Genomic DNA, 21,084 nt, shown 5'->3' on the forward strand with positions numbered 1-21,084 from the left:
GAGTAGTATCTGAGAGGATTCACAGCATGTTTATTCATTGATGAAATTTGTATGCCACTTTTCTCTGAAAAGATTTGGGGGGGGGGTTGTTAGAGCAGAATGGTGATATTATGTTGTCACTTTCAGTATAACTAGAAGTGAAACTGCCATGACTGTATTCCCCTCCATATTTCTCTTACAGCATGAGCTCATTTGCATATTAAGCCACACCCCCTGACACTAAGCCAGCCGAAACTGCATTCTTGCTCCAAAAAAGCTCTGCTCTTACTGCTGAACAGAGCAGCAGAGGTGGCAGCCGGGTGCAGCAGGAAACCTGGTCCACAACACCTGGATCTAAAACAATGAAGTAGGCTATTTATATATTATTACCTTTCATTCTCCTCCTTTCCTTATAACTACAAAAGACAGCAGTTGTAGTGGTGGATTATGCCTATTATAAGAAGCTATCGTGTCCAGGTGACAGATTCTGCACTGTGTTAATCCATTAGCAGTTTTGGGACTCTCACTGATGTCTCCTGCTGGCATTATTCTTGATTCTTCCATTAGCTGTCAAGTAAGCTACAAGGCTGTTCTTGTTTAGCCTAACTTTAACTGGCTGGTATGTCTTGTTCTCCTAAATTCCATTACAATTCTGTTCATTTGCAATTAGATGTAATTAATTTACTTTGACAGATAAAAGCTCTTGGAAATGGCTAGCGATATCTTGCTTAACTTAGGTGTTTAGACATTAGTAGGCACTTGAACATATACATTCTCTTAACTGAAGCTTCTGTGTTAATAAGTTATCATGATCTCAACATTTGTGTACTCTCTGCATTTGGATAGATATGCTTCGACTGTGGTTAAATGTGAGGATGGAAATAGAGAATTATATTTGTTCAATTGGTTCTGGGTCATTAGGCTGTTAAATAAAGTTTTGATAGTAAATTTGGTATAAAAGTCAATATAAAAATCAACAAGACACCGAAATTCTTCCAGTGAAAGCTGTTGCATACGAGGTCTCCCCCCACACAGGGTCCCCTATATCTGTATTCCCCCAAACACCCTCTGATTTAACTGTCAGAGGTCTAGCTAAAATCATTCCATTTCATATCAAAGCTGGGAGCTCTGAACTAGCAGAAGTTTCCCCTTGGATGCTCCCACACAGGAGTAGCTCACCTGCTGAAATTCCCCCAAGGCATACTGATCAAAGGCCTTTTGTTTCAGCCTCCAGAAGCTCCCTGCACATGGATTGACTCAAGTTTTAAGGTTAATAATTTACAGCTATAGAACCTCACATCTTAAGAACATAGGAAGAGTCTGCTGGATAAGACCAATAGTCCATCTAGTTTAGCATCCTGTCTCACACTTTGCCAACCAGTTCCTCTTGAGATTCAACAACAATGCATAGAGGGCAAAGCCTTTCCCTGATGTTGCCTCCTGGCTCTGGGATTCAGAGGCTTAGTGCCTCTGAATGTGGAAGTTCTCCTCAGCCACCATGGCTAGTAGCCAGTGATAGAAATCTCTAATTCCCTTCTAAAGTTGGTTATTCCTGTGACCATCACTACATCCTATGGCAGTGAATTCCACAAATTAAGCACTTTCTTTGTAAAGTAATGTTTTCTTTTGTCCATCTTGAACCTCCTGCCCCCAATCAGTTTCATTAGATAGCCTCAAATTCTATTATTTTAAGAGAGGAAGGAAAAATATCTTTGTCAACTTTCTTCACTCCATACATAATTTCCCTGTCCTCGTTTAGTCATCTCTTTTCTAAACTGAAAAGACTCTTCAACCTTTCCTCATACAGAACCTCCACCCCCCGCCCCCATCATCTTGGTTGCCCTCCTTTTTACTCCCCCCCCCCAATATTCCAATAATTTGGGAATATTGGTAGTCTGCCATGTCCCTCAAAACCCTTGTTTTTGCTCTTCCTGGCTCAGGAGCAGGGGAGAGGAAAACTGAGGGACTGAATGCCTCCTTCCCATGTAAAAGGACCAGCTGACAGGCAGATCCACTCCACTGATCCTTTTAAATGAGAGGAAGCCATTACCCCCTCCATTTTGGTCCCCCCCCTTCAAAGGAAGGGGAAGCCAAATGGAGGGGTGGTGGCATTTTACGCCTTCCCCTCCCTCCCTGAAGTGTGCCACTTCCCTCCCTGAGTCACTCAGCAGAGGTGACATGTTCAGCAAGGAAAGGAAAAGTATTTAAAGAGAGATTATTTTCCTGCCCTTGCTGAGGCATGCTGTGGCCACTGCAACAGTGTGACTCAGGGAGAAATGAGGGTATAAAGCTAAATAATTTCAGCAATACCGATTTTCCCTGAATACCAATACCATACCAATACTGATATTTGAGAATATTGGTATAGATCAATTTTTTCAGGTTTGGTATTTTTTATTTTTCTTTCTGCATACCCCCCCGCCCCCAGCACTGAGTGACATCTGGCTCTCTAGAGGCATAGATTGCAGTCCCCTGAAACAGACCTATGGAGCAATGCATTTTCTGTAGACAATATGGAATTAGCAATTTGTTTATTTAATGGCAGACAATTATATACCCACACAAAAAGCCAAGATGGTTTATAATTACAAATATTCAATTACATATGTAGTTATTAAGTTGGGAAATGATTTTGTTGATTTTGCACAATGTCTCTGCAGTACTGTCTCTTGATTGGCTGCTTTGGTTGAACAGTAGAGATACAGATAAGATACATAAATGTTAAGTACGTTTCCCATAGCATAATCTTCTAAAGTCATTTCACATCCCAAAAACACAAACCAGACCTAAAAAGTCTTTCCAGGGAATAAATGCTATTGAACATACCTGAGTAGGATTCTGAGCAGATCTACCTATGATTGCTGTCTTAGCCACTCATACCTTCTCTGCTATTCCAGAAAGTTCTCCCTATAGGCCAAAGTAAGCTCACCAAAGAAATACACTGCTGCCATGAACACCAAGATATCCCTTTAATTTGTCCTTATCCTTTCCTTTTCATCAGCAACAGAAAAGACCATTCAAGCAATTTAATCCAAACCACCCTTCTCTGATGTACTCAAACTAGAGCAAGGAAACAGTTTTTCTTTGCTCCTTTTGCGCTGCATCTTATGGTAACACCTGGTACAAAATTGCATTATCTGTAACGGAAAGTGTAGGAGGCGAAAGGGGTTTCCTAGGAAGTATCTGGTTTAACCTAGATTAACAATATCATGCTTCAGCTGTAACAACGCAAGTCAAAACATTCTTTCATTTTTTTTCCAACATATACAAAAATGTGTGTGTGTGTGTGTGTGTGCAGGGGGAATCAATATGGCAAGCATCTTTTGTATTAAAAGGCTAACAGACTAGGAAACCGTTAGAATCCATGCCAGAGGATATGCTGTATAGTATATCATTTGTGGAATTCATATTGCTTTGTCCACTTAAAATGTCTTAAAAGACCCAAATATTAATGGACAAAAAAACTGGGTTCAAAAAGGAAACTTCCAGGGGAAAATATTTCCTGAAGACTACCATGTACCTTTTAAAAAGTCTTCTTACAGCTCAGTCATGGTTACTTATTCCTTGATCTGCAGCTTTGATCTATTTTCTTTTTTTGTCCTTCTCACCAGCTTTCTGGTACCATGATCTCACCCAACTGCCTGGTGATTGTGAAATCAATGTGTTAATAGCACTGCCCACGCTTACAAAGAGCCAGGATCAATTTCAGGAAACCAATATGGCATTGATTATCAGTGTTGATTCCTTCATGGCTTTCTTAAAATGATCAAAAGAAACAGCTATGCTCTCTACATGTTTAAACATTTCCTGTGCAAACTAGACCTAGCCCTGCAGCTTCAGGGGAAACAGAGTATAAGGACCACTCTGATGCCCAAACTCTGGAGACCTCATTCATATCATCTCTCTCCTTCTTCTCCAAGGTGTTTGTGGGGTAGCAAACACAACTGGTGTTTTCAGACGTTTAGATGACTGAGTGGATACTTCTAGTCATGCATCCATTATCTTACACAATTGAGGCAATCAGGGCTGGTGCCAGGCTTCTTGGCTCCCTAGACTGACAGCCCCCCTGCCCCTGACTTCCTACCTGCCACTCTTTCTCCCCCTTCCATGCTCCCCATGCACCCCACCGCAATGGTGTCTGCCTCCTCCTTTTGAGGGGCCAGGGTGAAAGCTGGTAGGATGGGGGCCACCCCCTCCCTCCCAGATGATTAAAATCCTGTAGGAGGGTTCCCAGAAGCAGCCACTGCCCTTCCTGCACCAGTGAAAAGGCCATTGATCAGCTGATTGGAAGGGCCTTTATATAGCAAGCAGGAAGGGTAGTGGCTGCTCCTGGGTGCCCCCTTTCTCACTTGCTCACTCTCCCCACTGCAACCTGGGAGGGAAGGGTGGCCTCCACCCTCCCAGCTTTCACCCTGGCCCCTCAGAAGGAGGAGGCAGAGGCCATCATGGTGGCGGCAGCAGGGGGAAGTAAGTGAGGAAGGGGAAGCACCCAGGAGCAGCCACTGCCCTTCCCACATGTGATATAAAGGCCCCATCAAGCAGCTGATCAGCAGGCCATTTCACTGTCATTAGAAGAGCAGCAGCTGTTTCTGGGTGCCCTCCAGTGCAATTTAAATCATCCAGGAGAGAGGTGGTGGCCCCCACCATCCCAGCTTTTGCTCTGGTATAGCAGCCACCACATGTCATGTGGGAGGCTCCGAATTTGGCACCCCCAGGGCTGTGCCCTAGGCAATGGTCTAAGGTCGCCTAATGGGCATGCTGGCCCTGGTGGCAATGTGGACCTGTACCTCCCCCCACTCCCAGTGTGGAGGTTTTTTAATTGTGTGTAAAAGGGTTAAGACTAAAGTGTGAAGCACTTCCACACTTTTGCATGCTGATTACCATTGCATTTTCTTTACTGGATTTACAAAGGGCTAATCTCTAGGAGAAAGTATGTGAGGATGGAGAGCCCCTCAGTGCATTTACTTACTACATCTGATAGGACCAAATAGGCAGCCGCGTTGGTCTGAAGTAGGAGAACAAAATAGAAGTTGATTGCACCTTTAAGACCAACTTAGTTTTATTCAGAACGTAAGCTTTCGTGTGCATGCACACTTCTTCAGACGAGGAATGAGGTACAGTAAGCAGAGCCACATATAGCTGGTGGGGTTTGGAATGCCAAATGGTACAAAGTTAAAAACCAATAGCAGAATAGTAAAATTAACAACTTCAGAAAACCTTTGATCTAGGTTGAATTCTCACATTCTGACATGTTACTTTTTTATGGTTTCCCACCCTAATGCAACCCAGAGCAAAGCTTTTCTGAAGTTGTTAATTTTACTATTCTGCTATTGGTTTTTAACTTTGTACCACTTGGCAAAATTTTCCCTGGAGGAAATGGCAGCTTCAATGAGTGAAATTACATCCCACTGAACTTTCTTCCCTCCCCCAAACTCTGCTTTTCCCAGAATCTACCCCCAAATCTCTAGTAATTTCCTAACCCAGAGGTGGTAACCCTAATCCATACCCTTATCTCACCCGTCACCATCATCCCAACCTGCCATGGGCTGCAATTTCGTAGCAGTGTACATTGGCAAGCTTGTTTAGGTCTAATAGAACATGCTGGGGAAAAAGGTGGTCAGACTGACTGCAAAGAGATGTCAGTAGAACCTTTATTTCGGATGTACCGTTTTCTAAAATTCAGAGCATTTTTACGCAGATTCCCCTCCCGCAGCGCAAATGACACAGTCCACTGTACAACTTCAGCATTCTGCTACCTCACTGTCACCTCATTCTGCAGCATTTGTGAACCAGCCCTCAAGATTCAAAGAAGTGTGCAACTTCTCTAGGCAAGGATTGAGAAGTATGTATCACCGCCATGGCAATAACTACCATAATTTCCCAATATATAAAACATACTACTAATAATATGACATTCATATATCATTCAGCTTCTTCATTTCTGTGATCAGATGTCTACTGTAAACCATTTCAAACGTTACCAAGTAAAAGGGTGGGATGACATTAAGTATAATTTCCAAATGCCTTTCCTAGTAACATGTTCTCTTTGCTTTTAATTTTGGTTGCATTACTACAAGACAGCTATTTTGGAGCAATGCCAGTAATAAGAGCAGATGTTTATCATCTGGTTATATGAGGTATGGACTCGAGCTTTCTGGTAACATTACACTGAACAGCTAGTTGAAGACGATTCAGTGGAAGACAGTTCAGCAGGAGTTTTACCACTAGTTCCTTTAGTACAAACCTCCTTCTATTGTTTTGATGTTTCTGATAGCACATCACCAGGGGTCTGCATGCTCTTTCTCTTCATACATTTTAATTACTCTCAAAATAACTAGGCTTCTCAGTAATTTGCTGCATGTCATTTTCAAGCACAGAGGGTAACTCAACATTAATTTTGGAAGGCACTGAGATTCAGAACTTTGCCATCTGTAGAAGTCACTCTACAATAAACAGCACTAACTGCCCATCATGCACTGATGTGGATGGCAAAATTTATCCAGGCAAACTACAGAAACAGAAGTCAACTACCCAGTCCATAACCACCCAGAGTTGCTTAACAGAAAACTGTTTATAGACTGCAACTAATGTCCCCAAACTGGGCTATAAGAACAATGCATTTAGGCTTTAACAAGTGGAAACCACCAAGAAACTTGCAGGGAGGGTGCAGGGAGAGTGGTGTAGTGGTTAAAAGCAGCAGACTCTAATTTGGAGAACTGGGTTTAATTCTCCACTCCTCCCCATGAAGCCTGTTGTGTGACCTTGGGTCAGTCACAGTTCTCTCAGAGCTCTCTTAGCTCTCTTAGCTGCACCTACCTCACAAGGTTGTGGGGTGAGGAAGGGAAGGTGATTTTAGACTCTGGAAGGTAGAGAAAAGTTGGGTATGAAAACCAACTCTTCTCCTTCCCCTGTTTGCTTCCTTTCCTCTTCCCCTTCTCTAGTAATTGTCCTCTCTTTCTCACTCCTCCCCTTCTCTGGCAATCTTCCTCACTCTCTATTTTTCCATCTCACATTCTTTGATAATCTCACCCAAACTCACTGCCTGTTGCCCCCTGTGCCTCCTCCCCCACAGCTCCGTGCTTCCCCCCGCAGTTCTGTGCCTCTCCCCTCCCTGCCACACCTCCTCCTCCCCCTCCCTCCTTTCCCCACCCCATGTCGATTTCAATGCTGGAACTGACTCTAGCATCATGTTCCAGCTCTAAAGGCCCCCCCTCGCTGATCACTCGCTTCCATCCAGGAAGTGGGGAGGGGAGGAGTCAGTGGCAGCAGGGCTGCCCTTTCAGGACACTGGTTCTGACAGACAGCGAGTGAGGCCCATTGCATGGCTTTACCCACCAAGCAAGTGATCGGCTAGGGGAGGGGGCTTTAGATAGCCAGAATGCAGCACTAGAGCTGGTTCCAGCATTGAAATCAACATGGGGTGAAAAAGGGAGGGAGGGGGAAGAGGTGTGGCAGGGAGGGGGGAGGTGCAGGGGGCACAGAGCCACGGGGGGAGGTGAAGGGAAGAGGACAAAGAGGCGGGAAGTGGTGGCAGGTGGCAGTAGCAGGTGGAGGAGGAGGCAGGCAAACTAGGTGATTGCCTAGGGCACCGGGAGGGGGTGGGGAGCCTAATTTGGTGCCCCACCCTCCTGGCACCCTAGGCAACCGCCTAGTTTGCCTAGTGGGCGAGCTGGCCCTGATCTCACTCTCTGCTTACCTGTCTCCTACTTCACTCTCTTTTTTGCCCCCACCCCTGCTCCATAATTTCCCCCTCCCTTTCTATCAACCTACTAGCACTCCCTCTCTCTTTCTCCCCCTCTTTCTCCTCCTTCCCTTATCCAGCAACAAACTCCACTCTCTACTTCTCCCCCTCTTTCTTTCCCTCTCCCTTTTAATTTTATTTTTTGGGGGAACTTAAACCCCCAATGTTTGTTTGTTTTTTAGGATTTCCAATTTCTCTGAAAACCTGGGGAAAGGGGAGGTGCTCATCCAGGTTTGCAGTAAAAACTATTACGTCACAGATGGGGGCCATGCTTGAGAAACAGGTATATAGATGTACAGATCTATTAGGAAAATAGATCAAAATAGTCACTAAAGAATGGGATGCTGCAGTACTAATTGATTCAATAACATTTCCATCTGTCCCAAGCATGTGGATCCCTTGTGGACATCCAGACTCCAAAATTCTTGAAGCATTTTTGCACAAACAACTTTCTCTGGACTATCTAAAGGTCCCCCTGAACAGGGCTGGATTAACAATTAGGCCAAGTAGGCACTGGCCTATGGGCCACTATGCCTTTAGGGGCCCCAGTTTTTCCCCTGCTTGCAGCCCTCGGAGCCTGCACACTCAACCAGCACCTGAGCTCCTCTTTGCTCAGTTTGCCTAGTGAGGCTGCTGCTAGCCTCTCCCCCACAACTCTGTCAAAGGGACTTTTGAGAGGGTTCCACAGGTTGCAACAGGGGCAATGGGCTGCGAGTCGGGTGCTCCGACTCTGAGATAATTTGCAGAGGGGTGAGATTTTGACTGCCTAGGGGCCTCTAGAGGGTTTAATCCAGCACTGCCCCTGAAAATGTGCTCTGTACAGAAAAAATGCACCCCCATCAGGGAAAGAACACTAAGATAGCCTTTGCCATTATTTGTTACTTTTCTGCATTCAGGGAAGATTTCCCCAAGGGTGAAGTAAAACATAAAACATTCTACCTGCAGTCTGAAAAAGAAAAGCGTGGAGTGCAAGCTGTATCACATGATCCTGTTGCATGAAGAGATCAGCCCTTGAATTTTCAAACATGGGAACTGGGTTTCACAGATGTGCACATAAACGTTACCAGGAATTGTACATTCAGTAAAGAACTATATTATCCCAAGAGTTTGAAATCCATAAACCAGAACCGGGGGGGCGGGGGGGGGGGCGGGACACACCTCCTGTTAAGGTTTTTTTTTTTGAGGGAAGGGGGTTTTCAGGAAAATATGAGCCCAGTAATTCTCATTCCAGATAGATGGACTGCTTGCAAGTTCCATTATTTGTATATAAATGAAATCTATGTACACACAATAAAGTCAAGCTGCTACCTATGTCACTTGTATTACAGTGCATGGAGTTACACCCTCCTCAATCCAATAAAGTCACTGAGTTTAGAAGAGTATAATTCTGCTTGGGATGAGACTGTCAATGTGTTTTTGCTGGGAGACACTATTCTTGCTGCCCTGCAAAGACTTCTGATAGGATATTTGCTTTCATCCTCATGGTTTAGTAGGGTGAATGACATTTTACAAATGAAGAGTGGAGGAGAGCTGGGGGAGAGACAGTTCAAATACAAAATGACAAAGGAGTAGTTTATATATTTCCACCTGATTTACATTGGCAGTTGAACATTTTCTGATGCCAGATGCCAGCATTTCAGCTACATTTTGCTTTCAATCAACAGGGAACCAAATACAAAGCCAACATTTTGCTAACATGAAAAGTATCAAAAACCTGCAGTTGTTTGTCATTTGAAAAGGAAACCCTGCACATAGAGGACAGAGTGAGAAGGAAGCAAAAAGGAAAATATTTCTCAATAAATTGGTTGGATGCAGCAAGATATTTCTTTTCAACATGCAGGAGACGACACTGGGGTGAGGCCTCATGAAAAATGCTTTTCATGTTTTGAAAAATGCTTTTTTATGTTTTGTGTTCCATTTACTTTGATCCTGACGTTTTAAAGCCCTGCAAACAATGTGCACAGAGTGCCTTCCAACAGTTCTGTGCAATGCAAGTTATAGTCACCCATAGTGTAATCTAGGGCTGACACTGTGACAGATGTGTGCAGAGGACCCTGGATATTGGCCTTCCCCTGGATATCAATAGGAGATTAAGCGCTGTAGCTTTGCAGTCAGGATTCTACATATCCTGTGCTAAATCATGAGAATGGCAATAATTCTTCACCAATGCAGCCCATATAAATTTTTTTTTTTAGATATTCTATCATCCTACCTTTCTTCCAGTGAACTCAATTAATGATTTTCCTTTCTTCCATTTTATCCTCACAACTAGTGTTCCCTCTAAGCTCAGTTAGTGCAAGCTATATCACAGATTTTTGGTCTCTGACTCACATATTTTTGTCTTAGCTCAGGAAAAATAGCCCCAGAGCAAACTAGTTTATGCAACAGCTCACGACTTTAATGCCAGTAGCCAAGGGTCATTTTGTAGAAAAATAGGTGGCGGAGCTCATCCAGGGGTTGTTATGCAGCTGCACCTACTAGTCAATGGACAAGGTAGGGAGGAGAAGGTGGAGCCCTCAGAAAGGTTCAGGAGCTGCACTCCTGTGAGCTCCTACTGAATCCGAGGCCTGCCAGAAGCTCACAAAGTAGAATTTTTGCTCACAGGACTCTATGGCTTAGAGGGAAGAGTCCTGGTGGCGAAGTTAGACTAGAATTGCCAAGTCTGAGTTGGAAAATACCTGGAGACTTTGGGGGTAGCTCCGGGAGAGGTTGAGGTTTGGGGACGGGAGGGGAAGAGCTTCAGCATGGTACAATGCCACAGAGTCCACCCTTCAAAGCAGCCTATAAATATTATGATTAAAATAAAGTACACTTCATAATTTCTTATACGTTTGTCTGAAGTATTTTAAATTTATGTAGAGTGCATGAATGACTACATCAAATGTGATGAATTTCTTTGAAAAATGACACCTCAGTATAGTACAATGTATGTAGAGAACACATAGAAAATCATATGCAGGAACTGCACATGCATCTATACATACTGTGTGATACTTCCCTACAACATGAAGAGTCTGTTGTGTAATGTTAAGTAGGTCTAGGATCCCTGCTAAAAACTCTTTGCTGAGAGAAAAGAAGGTGCCTCATAGCTACTGGAAGAAAAAAAAAAGAAAGTCGTTACCTTAATAAGAAGATGGATATGTCCTGTTGCTTTTGAAGATGTGTAATACCAAAAACCCAATACACAGGAGGTGCTAGACTCCTTCCATTTGGAACTCTTCAAATGTGCCTTCTCACCTCTAACACCTACTGATGTGGCTTCAAGATAGAGGAAGTGTCCTACAATAAAAAAAAATTGTACAAAATCTCAATATGTAAAATGCAGCAGAACTATAGAGCCAGTTAGAACTGTGGTCATGTTTTAACAATTGAGATTTGACTTGATCATTTCTTAAAAACACAAAGAAACTTTGGGAAGACACAAAATGCTCTCCTGTAATTATGTTTGAAGTGGTGTTCTATAATGGCACACAAAAATGCTGTGGCTTACAAGGTCCTTATATAGGACTATGCAGAGGCCCACTAAGATAAACCAGACCACCTTTTGGAGTTCTATTAAGTATGCCTCACATGCTAAGTGGCTTCTAGCATGGCCTCATAATTGTATGGGAGACATGACATTTCTATAACTATTCACTGCTAGATTTTGTACCAGGAACAATTTTACAGCAAGCTAGGATGCTTTCACTTCTCTTTGTCCTCCTGACAGCTTGATTCTGTTTCCCTTCCCTATTGTTTTCATCCTGTCTCTTATCTTGTCTTTCCCACACTCTTTAAACACTAACCATTGCTCATACCAGGTGTTTCACAAATCACAAATCACAAAGAAAGAAAGAAAGAAAGATCACACATAAAACAATTAGAGGGAAAGAATAAGTAACTTCCCTATGTGTGTTCTCTTTAAGACTACTTAAATATATTGTAATGTACTGAAAACCGAGACGCTTTGGAGGCAACATTCTTTATTGCGAGCACATTACAAAAGTGGGCCGCGCAGCCGGGGCCCCGCATATATATACATTTCCCCGGACGGCCCCCCCAGTCCGACCAGGCCAATCCTGGTCGGTTAAACTTCCCGCCACAGATGTTGAGGAGAGGGGCCACTGGCGAGCCGCATCCGGGAACCCGAGGGTCTCCTTAGGTGACCATCGCCATGCGGCCTGGCTGACAATGTACAATACATAACACTTATATTATCTTGAATGTTGAAAAAGTCATCCCAGAGACCATAGAGAACAAGTGTATATAGAATACCCAACAACAGTATCAAAGATAATGATTTTAAATGAAGGAAAATTAGTTCAAATATTAGCAAAACTTTCTAACTTAAAGAATATTTGGACAGTGAGAACAGATTGCCTCTTGAAGTCATACAAAAATCTTTTAAAAGAAAATTTAGGAAGCAGTTGGATTAGCATCTGGTAGATTTCATTTAAATATAGTGAACCATGCCACACTATATTGAGTCAGGGATGGATCATTGATTTCTATAAAGCTGAAATTCTTTTTCACTGGCTCTGAGTACCTTTGCAATTGACACTATTAGCAAGAGTCTAAGGTGGTATGTCTCTTTCAAATCACTGAAACTTTTTCAAAAAAGTGAAATGTTATATAAATTATTCCTGTAACTGAATTAGATGATCCTCAAGTTCTCTTCTAGCTTACTGTTTCCAAGAAAGCAAAACAGGCTTGGCAGGGGGAAATGAACTAAGACCTCATGCAGAGTTCTCAAAATGCCTGAAATAAATTATTCATTAGTTGAGCATTACTGTAAATTTCAGATGAAAGGTTCAGAAAGATGCTAAATGTGTATTCAAGTGCTGATAACTACACAGATCCCACAGAGATACAAACCTATAAAATCGACAAGATTGTCAGTCAGTATCTTCTAAAAATCAGTTCATAGGTTAACATTGCCCTCCTGAACCACTGCAGAGAGTGGAAGGATTAGAGGGGTGTTAACTGTGTTTAGGATTACACTGCAAAGATGATACACAGCATTTCAGGTTTCACAGAAGTCTCCATCCATCACAATGAGTTTTAAAATGTGTTAGATATAAACTGCATCAAAGAGGACAAGGTATCAAGTGATGCTTGATTCATTGATTTTCCAAATGGCCCCTAGTGGTTGTTCCTCACTTTCACATATTGCAGAATTTTGAGATCATTAAAATAAATAATGGAAATACTCCAACCATCTAATAAACTTTGGGCTGGCAGGCCAAATTTAGTCAAAAAGAAACTGCAGAAAATGCTTTGGCATATAGTTGATTTATGTGTGTTTGTGTAGGTAAGAGTTCAGGTTTTGTAGAGTCTAGTATCAGAACGTGTTTTTGTTGGTTGAATCCAGCTCTTCTCCTGCAGAGCAACACTGAAACAATATTTGCAGTGGATGAACAGGTACACCAAAACAGAAGGACCCCACATCACTATGAGTGATTTTTGGATGATGTGATAATTAAAAATAAATGTGATAATAAAAAAATAGAAAATAAAGAAAAGCATTACTGATCATATACAAAGTTTAGTTTACCTGTCCCCTAAGTAACCACACAGGACAGGTTTTCCTTGATTTTCTGTTAACCCATACCTTACTGTCACAATTGTCTTGTGGGTCAGGGCCGGATCTAGGGGGGGGGGCAGAGGGGGGTGCTTGCCCCAGGCTCCGACGGAGGGGGGCGCCAAATTGGGTATAGATTTCATTGTTTTCTATGAGACCATAAGATAGAATGGCCCATAAGGGGGTGTCATTTTTTAATTTTGCCCCCCCCCTCAAAAATATGTAGATACGGTGCTGTTGTGGATCTGCAGATAGTTGGAAACACATCTCAAGTTGAAGAAAATGAATCAGACAAACTCTTTGTTCACTGCCAAGCCTGATTCCTTACTTTCCTGTGTCTGCCTTTTTGCTAAGGGAAGGCACAGAAAACTTCTGTCTTCATAACAGTTCATTTGAATAAGGAAAATATGGGACCAAATGTGGCTGGCAAAATTGAGTTTTTTTGCTACAGTTCCCCAAGATTTCTGGCAGCAGTGTCAATGACTAGTGGTTGTTTCTGCTTGTAGCTTCTGTAGAACTGGTGTGCAGACAGAGACAAATGAGCCATCTAATGCCATATGGAAAGATTTGCCATGGGGATTAACTAAATGGCTGCAAAAATAGTTTGGAGTGCTTCTGCTTCTAGTGTACCTATTCATCCACCGCAAATATTGTTTCTGAGGGTAGTCATGTTGCTCTGCAGTAGAAGAACTGTATTTGACCAACAAGAATTTCAAGAGTCAGATCTGATGAAGAGAGCTTAATTCTTGAAGGGGAACTTGGCTATATCCTGAAAATTTTGCTGGTCTCCAAGCTGCTAATGGACTCAAACCTAGCTGCAAATATTGTGATTCCCAGCTTGTATAGTTACATAGTATAGTTATAAGCTCTGTTGTTTCCTCTTGAGGGGTAGCCTTGTAAACAACTTTACTGTTCTTTACTGCTTATGCAGCTTTAAGCAGTAAAAAACAGTAAGGTTGCTTACAAGGCTACCCCTCCGAAGGAAACAACAGGGCATATATATATATTAGTGTCAGACTCAAGAGATCGATTTTATGACATGAATTTAACTTTGGCATTCATTTGATGGTATAGGTTTGCAACAGTATAGTTCGGAAATGGGATGAAACAAATGCTGCTACCCTATCTCCAGAGGAAACATCTCATATCATCAACCACTGCAAAGAAAAGGTCACTTCTAACATGACAGGCATACTGTGTATTATCACAGCCATGGAAATTATGATGGCATGGACCTGAGAATTTCTCACAAATAGCATGAAATGTAATGCACCAATGAATGATGGAAATAAAATAATTTGTGAGATGGACATGAGTCCTTGTACATCAAAGAGGGCATAGAATCAAATAAGTTAGAAAATATCAGGGGAATTAACTCCTCAACAGAAGCGATATGAGGGAAAATACTGGGCTCTAAAGTTACTTTAAAGTGGAAGTATACTGCTGCCCACCCTTGAGACTAATCTTAAAATAGAGAAGGAAATAAGGGAGGTGACAAAAGCAGATAATGTTATTATACTGGGAGACTTCGACTTATTGGGTACATATGTGCTTGAGTCATGCTGTAGAAATGAGATTCCTAGATATCATAAATGACTGTGCACTGGAACAGCTGGTCACAGAGATAACCAGAGGGATAGTGATCTTGGACTTTGTTCTAAGTGGGTCTCAAGACTTGGCGAGAGACATAGAGGTTGTTATATTAGCTATGAACAGTGACCACAATGCTATCAAGTTCAGCATTCAGGTCCATGGAAAGTTACTCATAACTGTAACATTTGATTTCAAAAGCAGGAACTTTACAAAAATGAGGAGTTTTGTAAAAATGAAGCTGAAGAGAGTCAAATCCCTAGAGGATGCTTGGAAGCTATTTAGAACCACACTAATTGAAGTGCAAATAGAATGCATTCCACAGGTTAGGAAAAGCATTGCCAAGTCTAAAAGAAGGCCTGCATGGTTAACAACGCAAGGCAAGGAAGAAGTAAAGAGTATTCTTTCAAAAAGTAGAAGGTCTGCCACAATAAATTGAATGGGGGAGACCACAAGCTCTGGCAAAAGAAATGTAAATATAGGCATGCAAAAAAAGAGATTTTAAGAACTTGGTTGCTAAAAGCATCAAGACAAACAATAAACATGTTTTTAAATATATCCAGAGGATGAAAACAATCAGAAAAGCAGTAGGGACAAAGGAATAAAGGGTTTGCTAAAGGAGATAGCAGAGAAGCTCAATGACTTTTTTGCTTTTATGTTCACTGTGGAAAGTGTGGAGCACATATCCATGCCACAGCCCCTATTTTCAGGAAGAAAATAAGCTCAGGCTGGCCAAAGATGCTAAAACAACAAGAAAGGGTTCTTTTCTTATGTTCAGAGTAAGAAAAAGAGCAAGGACATGGTAGGCCCATTGCGAGGGCAAGAAAGTGAAATTGTAACAGGTAATGAAGAGAGAGAGGAATTGCTCAATTCTTACTTTTTCTCAGTCTTCTCTTCTGAGGGGAACAGTGCTCAACATGACAAAAACAGAACATATAAGGAGGGTATGAACTTCCAACCTAGGATCAGTATAGGGGTAGTACATAAACACCTAGTTTCTTTAAATGAAACTAAGTCCTCATGGCAGATGAATTGCATCCAAGGGTTCTAAAAGAGCTTGCGGACGTAATTTCTGAGCCTCTGGCTATTATTTTTGAAAATTCTTGGAGAACAGGAGAGGTGCTGGAAGATTGGAGGCGGGCGAATGTTGTCCCCATCTTCGAGGAGGGGAAAAAAGAGGATCCGGGTAACTACTGACCTGTCAGCTTGACGTCTATACCTGGAAAAGTTTTAGAACAAATCATCAAACAGTTGGTCCTGGAACATTTAGAAAGAATGGATGTGATTACTAAGAGTCAGCATGGTTTTCTCAAGAACAAGTCATGTCAGACTAACCTGATCTCTTTTTTTTAGAAAGTGACTACTTTGCTGGATAGGGGGAATGCTGTAGACATCGTTTATCTTGATTTCAGTAAGGGTCTTGATAAGGTTCCACAAACTATCCTTGTTGACAAGTTGATAAAATGTGGTTTGGATCCTGTTAACGTTAGGTGGATTTGTAACTGGTTGACAGATTGCACCCAAAGAGTGCTTGTGAATGGTTCCTCATTCTCTTGGAAAGGAGTGACAAGTGGAGTGCCTCAGGGATCTGTCCTGGGACCTGTTTTGTTCAACATCTTTATCAATGATTTGGATGAAGGAATAGAGGGAATGCTTATTAAATTTGCAGATCATACTAAATTGAGAGGGGTTGAAAACACAGAAGAAGACAGAAACAGGATACAGGATGACCTTGACAGGCTGGAAAACTGGGCTAAAACCAATAAAATGAATTTTAACAGGGATACACGCAAAGTTCTGCATTTAGGTAGGAAAAATCCAATGCATGGTTATAGAATGGGGGAGACATGTCTTAGCAGTAGTATGTGTGAAAAGGATCTAGGGGTCTTAGTGGATCATATGCTGAACATGAGTCAACAGTGTGATGTGGTGGCTAAAAAGGCAAATGCAATTTTGGGCTGTAACAACAGAAGTAAAGTGTCCAGATCACATGAAGTGATGGTATCGCTTTACTCTGCTCTGGTAAGACCTCATCTGGAGTATTGTGTTTAGTTTTGGGCACCACATTTTAAGAAGGATGTAGACAAGCTGGAATGGATCCAGAGGAGGGCGACGAAGATGATGAGGGGTCTGGAGACCAAGTCCTATGAGGAAAGGTTGAAGGAGCTGGGGATGTTTAGCCTGGAGAGGAGGCGGCTGAGAGGTGATATGATCACCATCTTCAAGTATTTGAGGGGCTGTGATATAGAGGATGGTGTGGAATTGTTTTCTGTGGCCCCAAAAGGTAGGACCAGAACCAATGGGTTGAAATTAAATTAAAAGAGTTTCTGGCTCAACATTAGGAAGAACCTCCTGACCACTAGAGCGATTCCTCAGTGGAACAGGCTTTCTTGGGAGGTAGTGGGTTCTCCTTCCTTGGAGGTTTTTAAACAGAGGTTAGATGGCCATCTGACAGCAATGAAGATCCTGTGAATTTAGGGGGAGGTGTTTGTGAGTTTCCTGCATTGTGCAGGGGGTTGGACTAGATGACCCTAGAGGTCACTTCCATCTCTATGATTCTATGACCAGAGGTGAAATTCTAGACCTACTGGGTACCTTAAGAACTGATAAGTCTTCAGGTCCTGATGTTATTCACCTAAGAGTTCTTAAGGTGCTCAGATGTGAGACCAGTGATCTACTAACCTGTATATGTAACCTATCACTAAATTCAGCCACTGTATCAGAAGACTGGAGAGTAGCAAATGTGACACCAATTTGAAAGAAGGGATCTAGAAGGGAACCAAGAAATTACAGGTCAGCTGCCCTAATGTCTGTCCCAAGCAAATTAGTAGAAACTGTAATCAAAGATAGAATTGTTAGGCACTCCGAGGGACAAAGCCTACTGAGATAAAATCAGCATGGCTTTTGCAAAGGGAAGTCTCGTCTCACCAACCATTTAGAGTTCTTTGAGAAATAATATACTTGGACTTTGAAAAGGCTTTTGACAAGGTACCTCCACCAAAGACTCCGAAGTAAATTTAGCAGTCATGGGAAAAGATGACAAGTTCTCCTGGGTTCAATCCCCAACATTTTCAGTTTAAAGGTTCAGATAATAGGTAATATGGAAGACCTCTGTCTGAGACCCTGGAGAGACTGTCAGTTAGAGCAGACATTGATATCCTTAATAGACTCAATAAAAGGCAGCTTCATTTGTTCATCCACCTAACCAAGGGGACTAAAAATGGTTTTAATTCCAATAAAAGCTTATAAACTACTCTGAAAGCTGCTTCTGATATCTGGGCATCAGGGATTTAACCAATTCACATATTCCTAACAATATTTCCTTCAGACATTTTGAGGCATCCCCTTTGTCCCATGGGATGCAATGATAAGCTTTATGAATGCAGTTCAATTCTCTGTGTTTACATGGTGACATACCTTTCCCATTTCCCAGTGTGTGATCCTTGGGAGGTCTAAGGATTTGAGGTGAGCTGGTTCCCATAACCCACTCAAAGTTATCAGCTATAGAATTCCGCCAACCACATATTCCTCTTTCAAAACTGCAAGAAGTTCCACATTCTCTCTCATCTGTATTATCTCCACAGTCATCCACAAAATTGCAGCTTTGTTCTGGTCTGTAACAGTTGCCATTTAGGCATTCCAAGAAACCTTGTGAACAAGAACCTGGAAAAGAAAACAAGACATCTTCACTAACTCACAGAAGAAATTACTAGACAACATACGACAGTGTTTCTGTTAGAAAGCATATGAGGCCAAAGTTGCAGTCATTTTTTTGTAACTTAGTTGCTGACAACCCCATGATGCAAAATACCTGGAGATTTGGAAGTGAAGCCTGGGAATTGGGAAGGGGAAGAACCACAACAGGGATGTAATACTACAGAGTCCACTCTCCAAAGAGCCATTTACTCCCAAAAACTGATCTCTGTAGTCTGGAGGCCAGTTGTAATTCTGGGAGAATTCCAGGCTCTACCCGGAAGTTGACAACCTTACAGGGAACCAACCCATGGTTTTTCAGAGCTCTTCAGTGAAAAGACTAGTAATGAGAGGATATGAATCTTGGCACCATCACCAAATCCAGCATTCCCTGTACAACTGCAAGAGAGTTCTAGATTTGCTCTGTGATGCATTTTTAGTTCATGCAAAGTGACAATGAAGCTGAAGTTGCTGAACATTCTTGATAACATACTATGTGAGCTGAATACATGCCCTGGAACACATGCCCTAGAGTACTTTCCAACATATGGGGTTATGCGGCAGAACTACAGATGTTCCCCATCAAGCAAGTGCACAGCAACAACCAATTCTCCATAGCGACAGCCATTTTGTGCACTTCATTGCTAGAGTTAACAGTCTCCAGGTGGGCATGACGTTACAACTGATCTCCACTACGAATATCAGTTCCTCTGGGTGGGGAGAATCAGTGCTTTGGAAGGTGGACTATATGACATTATACATTATAGGTCTTTCCTCTCTCTAAGCTCCTGATTGATTTGCCATCCCAGAGTTGGTAACTCTACTCATTGCATCCAGTTCTGCACAGCTAAGGGTTTTTTATAAGCACATCTGCCTGTGATTACCTAGCCCTTAAAATGTGCGCGGCTGTTTTTCTGGGAGCCTTCTAACTTAGTATGCCTACATACAATGTTGCCTCATCATTCCACCCATATGCAAGGATTGAGATGAATAGCTGGTCTTACTGCTTTGTCCAGTTGATACACAATAGCTGTTCCCCCTTCCCCTCTCCTTCCTTATTTTCCTTTTTTCTGCCTCCTGTTGCTCTTACATACTTTACCTAGATTAAGACCTGATTTATGCATTCATAGAGATCAATAATTAATAACAATTATATAATTAAATTGTGTACTACCCAGATATTGTATTTGGTTTTTTAAATTTCAAGATTGTGGGGTTCAAAAATGTAATGGCTGATAAAGTAAAAACTTTGAAAGCCACTAAATTATACTACTTCAATACCAAACACCTAAGTGAAATTTTAGAATGAGAAATTAAAGATGAGGCAGGAGGAGAGGGAAGCATCTCCATATTTTAACTCTTTTGCCTTTCAGGGAATTTAACACAAAGATATCCAATGAGGTGACTGTTCATTTCATGGGCTAATCCATTCTACACTTAACAATATAAAGCTGGAATACTGTAATGGTTTGATTCAGTAGTTTCACATTTAAGTATGTTTTTATTTCCATTTTTTTCCTGAAGTAATTTAACTGGGTGATGGTCCCTTTGGAGCATCACTGACTCAGAATAAGCTATAAAACGGAAACAAAGCAAAACAGAAAAATGTGTTTTGCCAGATGAGACCTTGAAAATATATTGCAATGGGAAACATATAAAAATAATTTCACAATTAATAGGCACATTGAGCATAATGGAATTACAAGAACTATTTATACATCTTCTTGCAAGACTGATATGCTGGGCTCTGTCCAAAATATACCTGTTAAGAAGTAAGCTATATTAAAGTTACTGGGACTTATTTCTGAGTAAACAGAAAGTAAGGATACAGGTTATTTTTTTAAAGGAAACCTGAAAGTAGTCAGCACACTCAGCAATACACAAAAATAAATATTAATTTCAGAACATTTTGAAAAGGAATTAGGTCAGAAAATATGGAACCTCAAAGAATTAAAATGTTGCTGCTGCTTCTATGGAACTGGAAGGCAGGGAAGATGAAAACACTGTTTTCTCCAAGTGATAAAATATAATTAAGAAGTTAAGTGCTAAACTAATTAAGAAATTAAGTCCAACCCAGGCAAAGTTCATCATTTCAACTAATAATCTCCTTCACCTGAAATTAACAGAATGTACAAATACTTAATTATGGCTAGAATATTCCTACGACTTCAAAATGAATACTATTGAATCTATATGACTTACTTCCAAGAACATGTATTAGGCCCTAATAAATAGACCCTAAATTTTAGGGTCAGGCGAAGTATATGTAGAAGTCCCATAAAGCCAAAAGAATCCTGGACAGGAAACCCAGATGGATAAAAATGCAATGGTGATAGGGAAAAAAATTCTTTGCAACCCCTTGAGGCAGTTCTGAAAAGCTTGGTGTGTGAAGTGAGAAAGCCTACGTGGGAGATTGAATCAATAAAGAAGATTTAGATAAGATCTATTCTGATATAACAATGTACATTAAATTGTATTAAATGCTAGTTTTACAAGTTGGCCAATTGCTACTCAAAAATGC

At 41.6% G+C, this 21,084-nt stretch overlaps 1 protein-coding gene across 1 annotated transcript in view; it reads right to left on the reverse strand.

Moving 5' to 3' along the window:
* The window catches only part of MALRD1 (MAM and LDL receptor class A domain containing 1), a 367,497-nt gene that overhangs the window by 216,675 nt on the left and 129,738 nt on the right, over nt 1-21,084 (reverse strand). Inside the window, exons 17-18 of the mRNA XM_060248396.1 lie at nt 18,288-18,533; nt 10,842-10,999 (exon numbers count right to left, since the gene is read on the reverse strand). Of these exons, the coding sequence (XP_060104379.1) occupies nt 10,842-10,999; nt 18,288-18,533 (404 nt within the window). The remainder of the gene's footprint in view (nt 1-10,841; nt 11,000-18,287; nt 18,534-21,084) is intronic.

Source organism: Heteronotia binoei, chromosome 10, assembly GCF_032191835.1.
Source record: "Heteronotia binoei isolate CCM8104 ecotype False Entrance Well chromosome 10, APGP_CSIRO_Hbin_v1, whole genome shotgun sequence".
Classification (NCBI taxonomy): domain Eukaryota; kingdom Metazoa; phylum Chordata; class Lepidosauria; order Squamata; family Gekkonidae; genus Heteronotia; species Heteronotia binoei.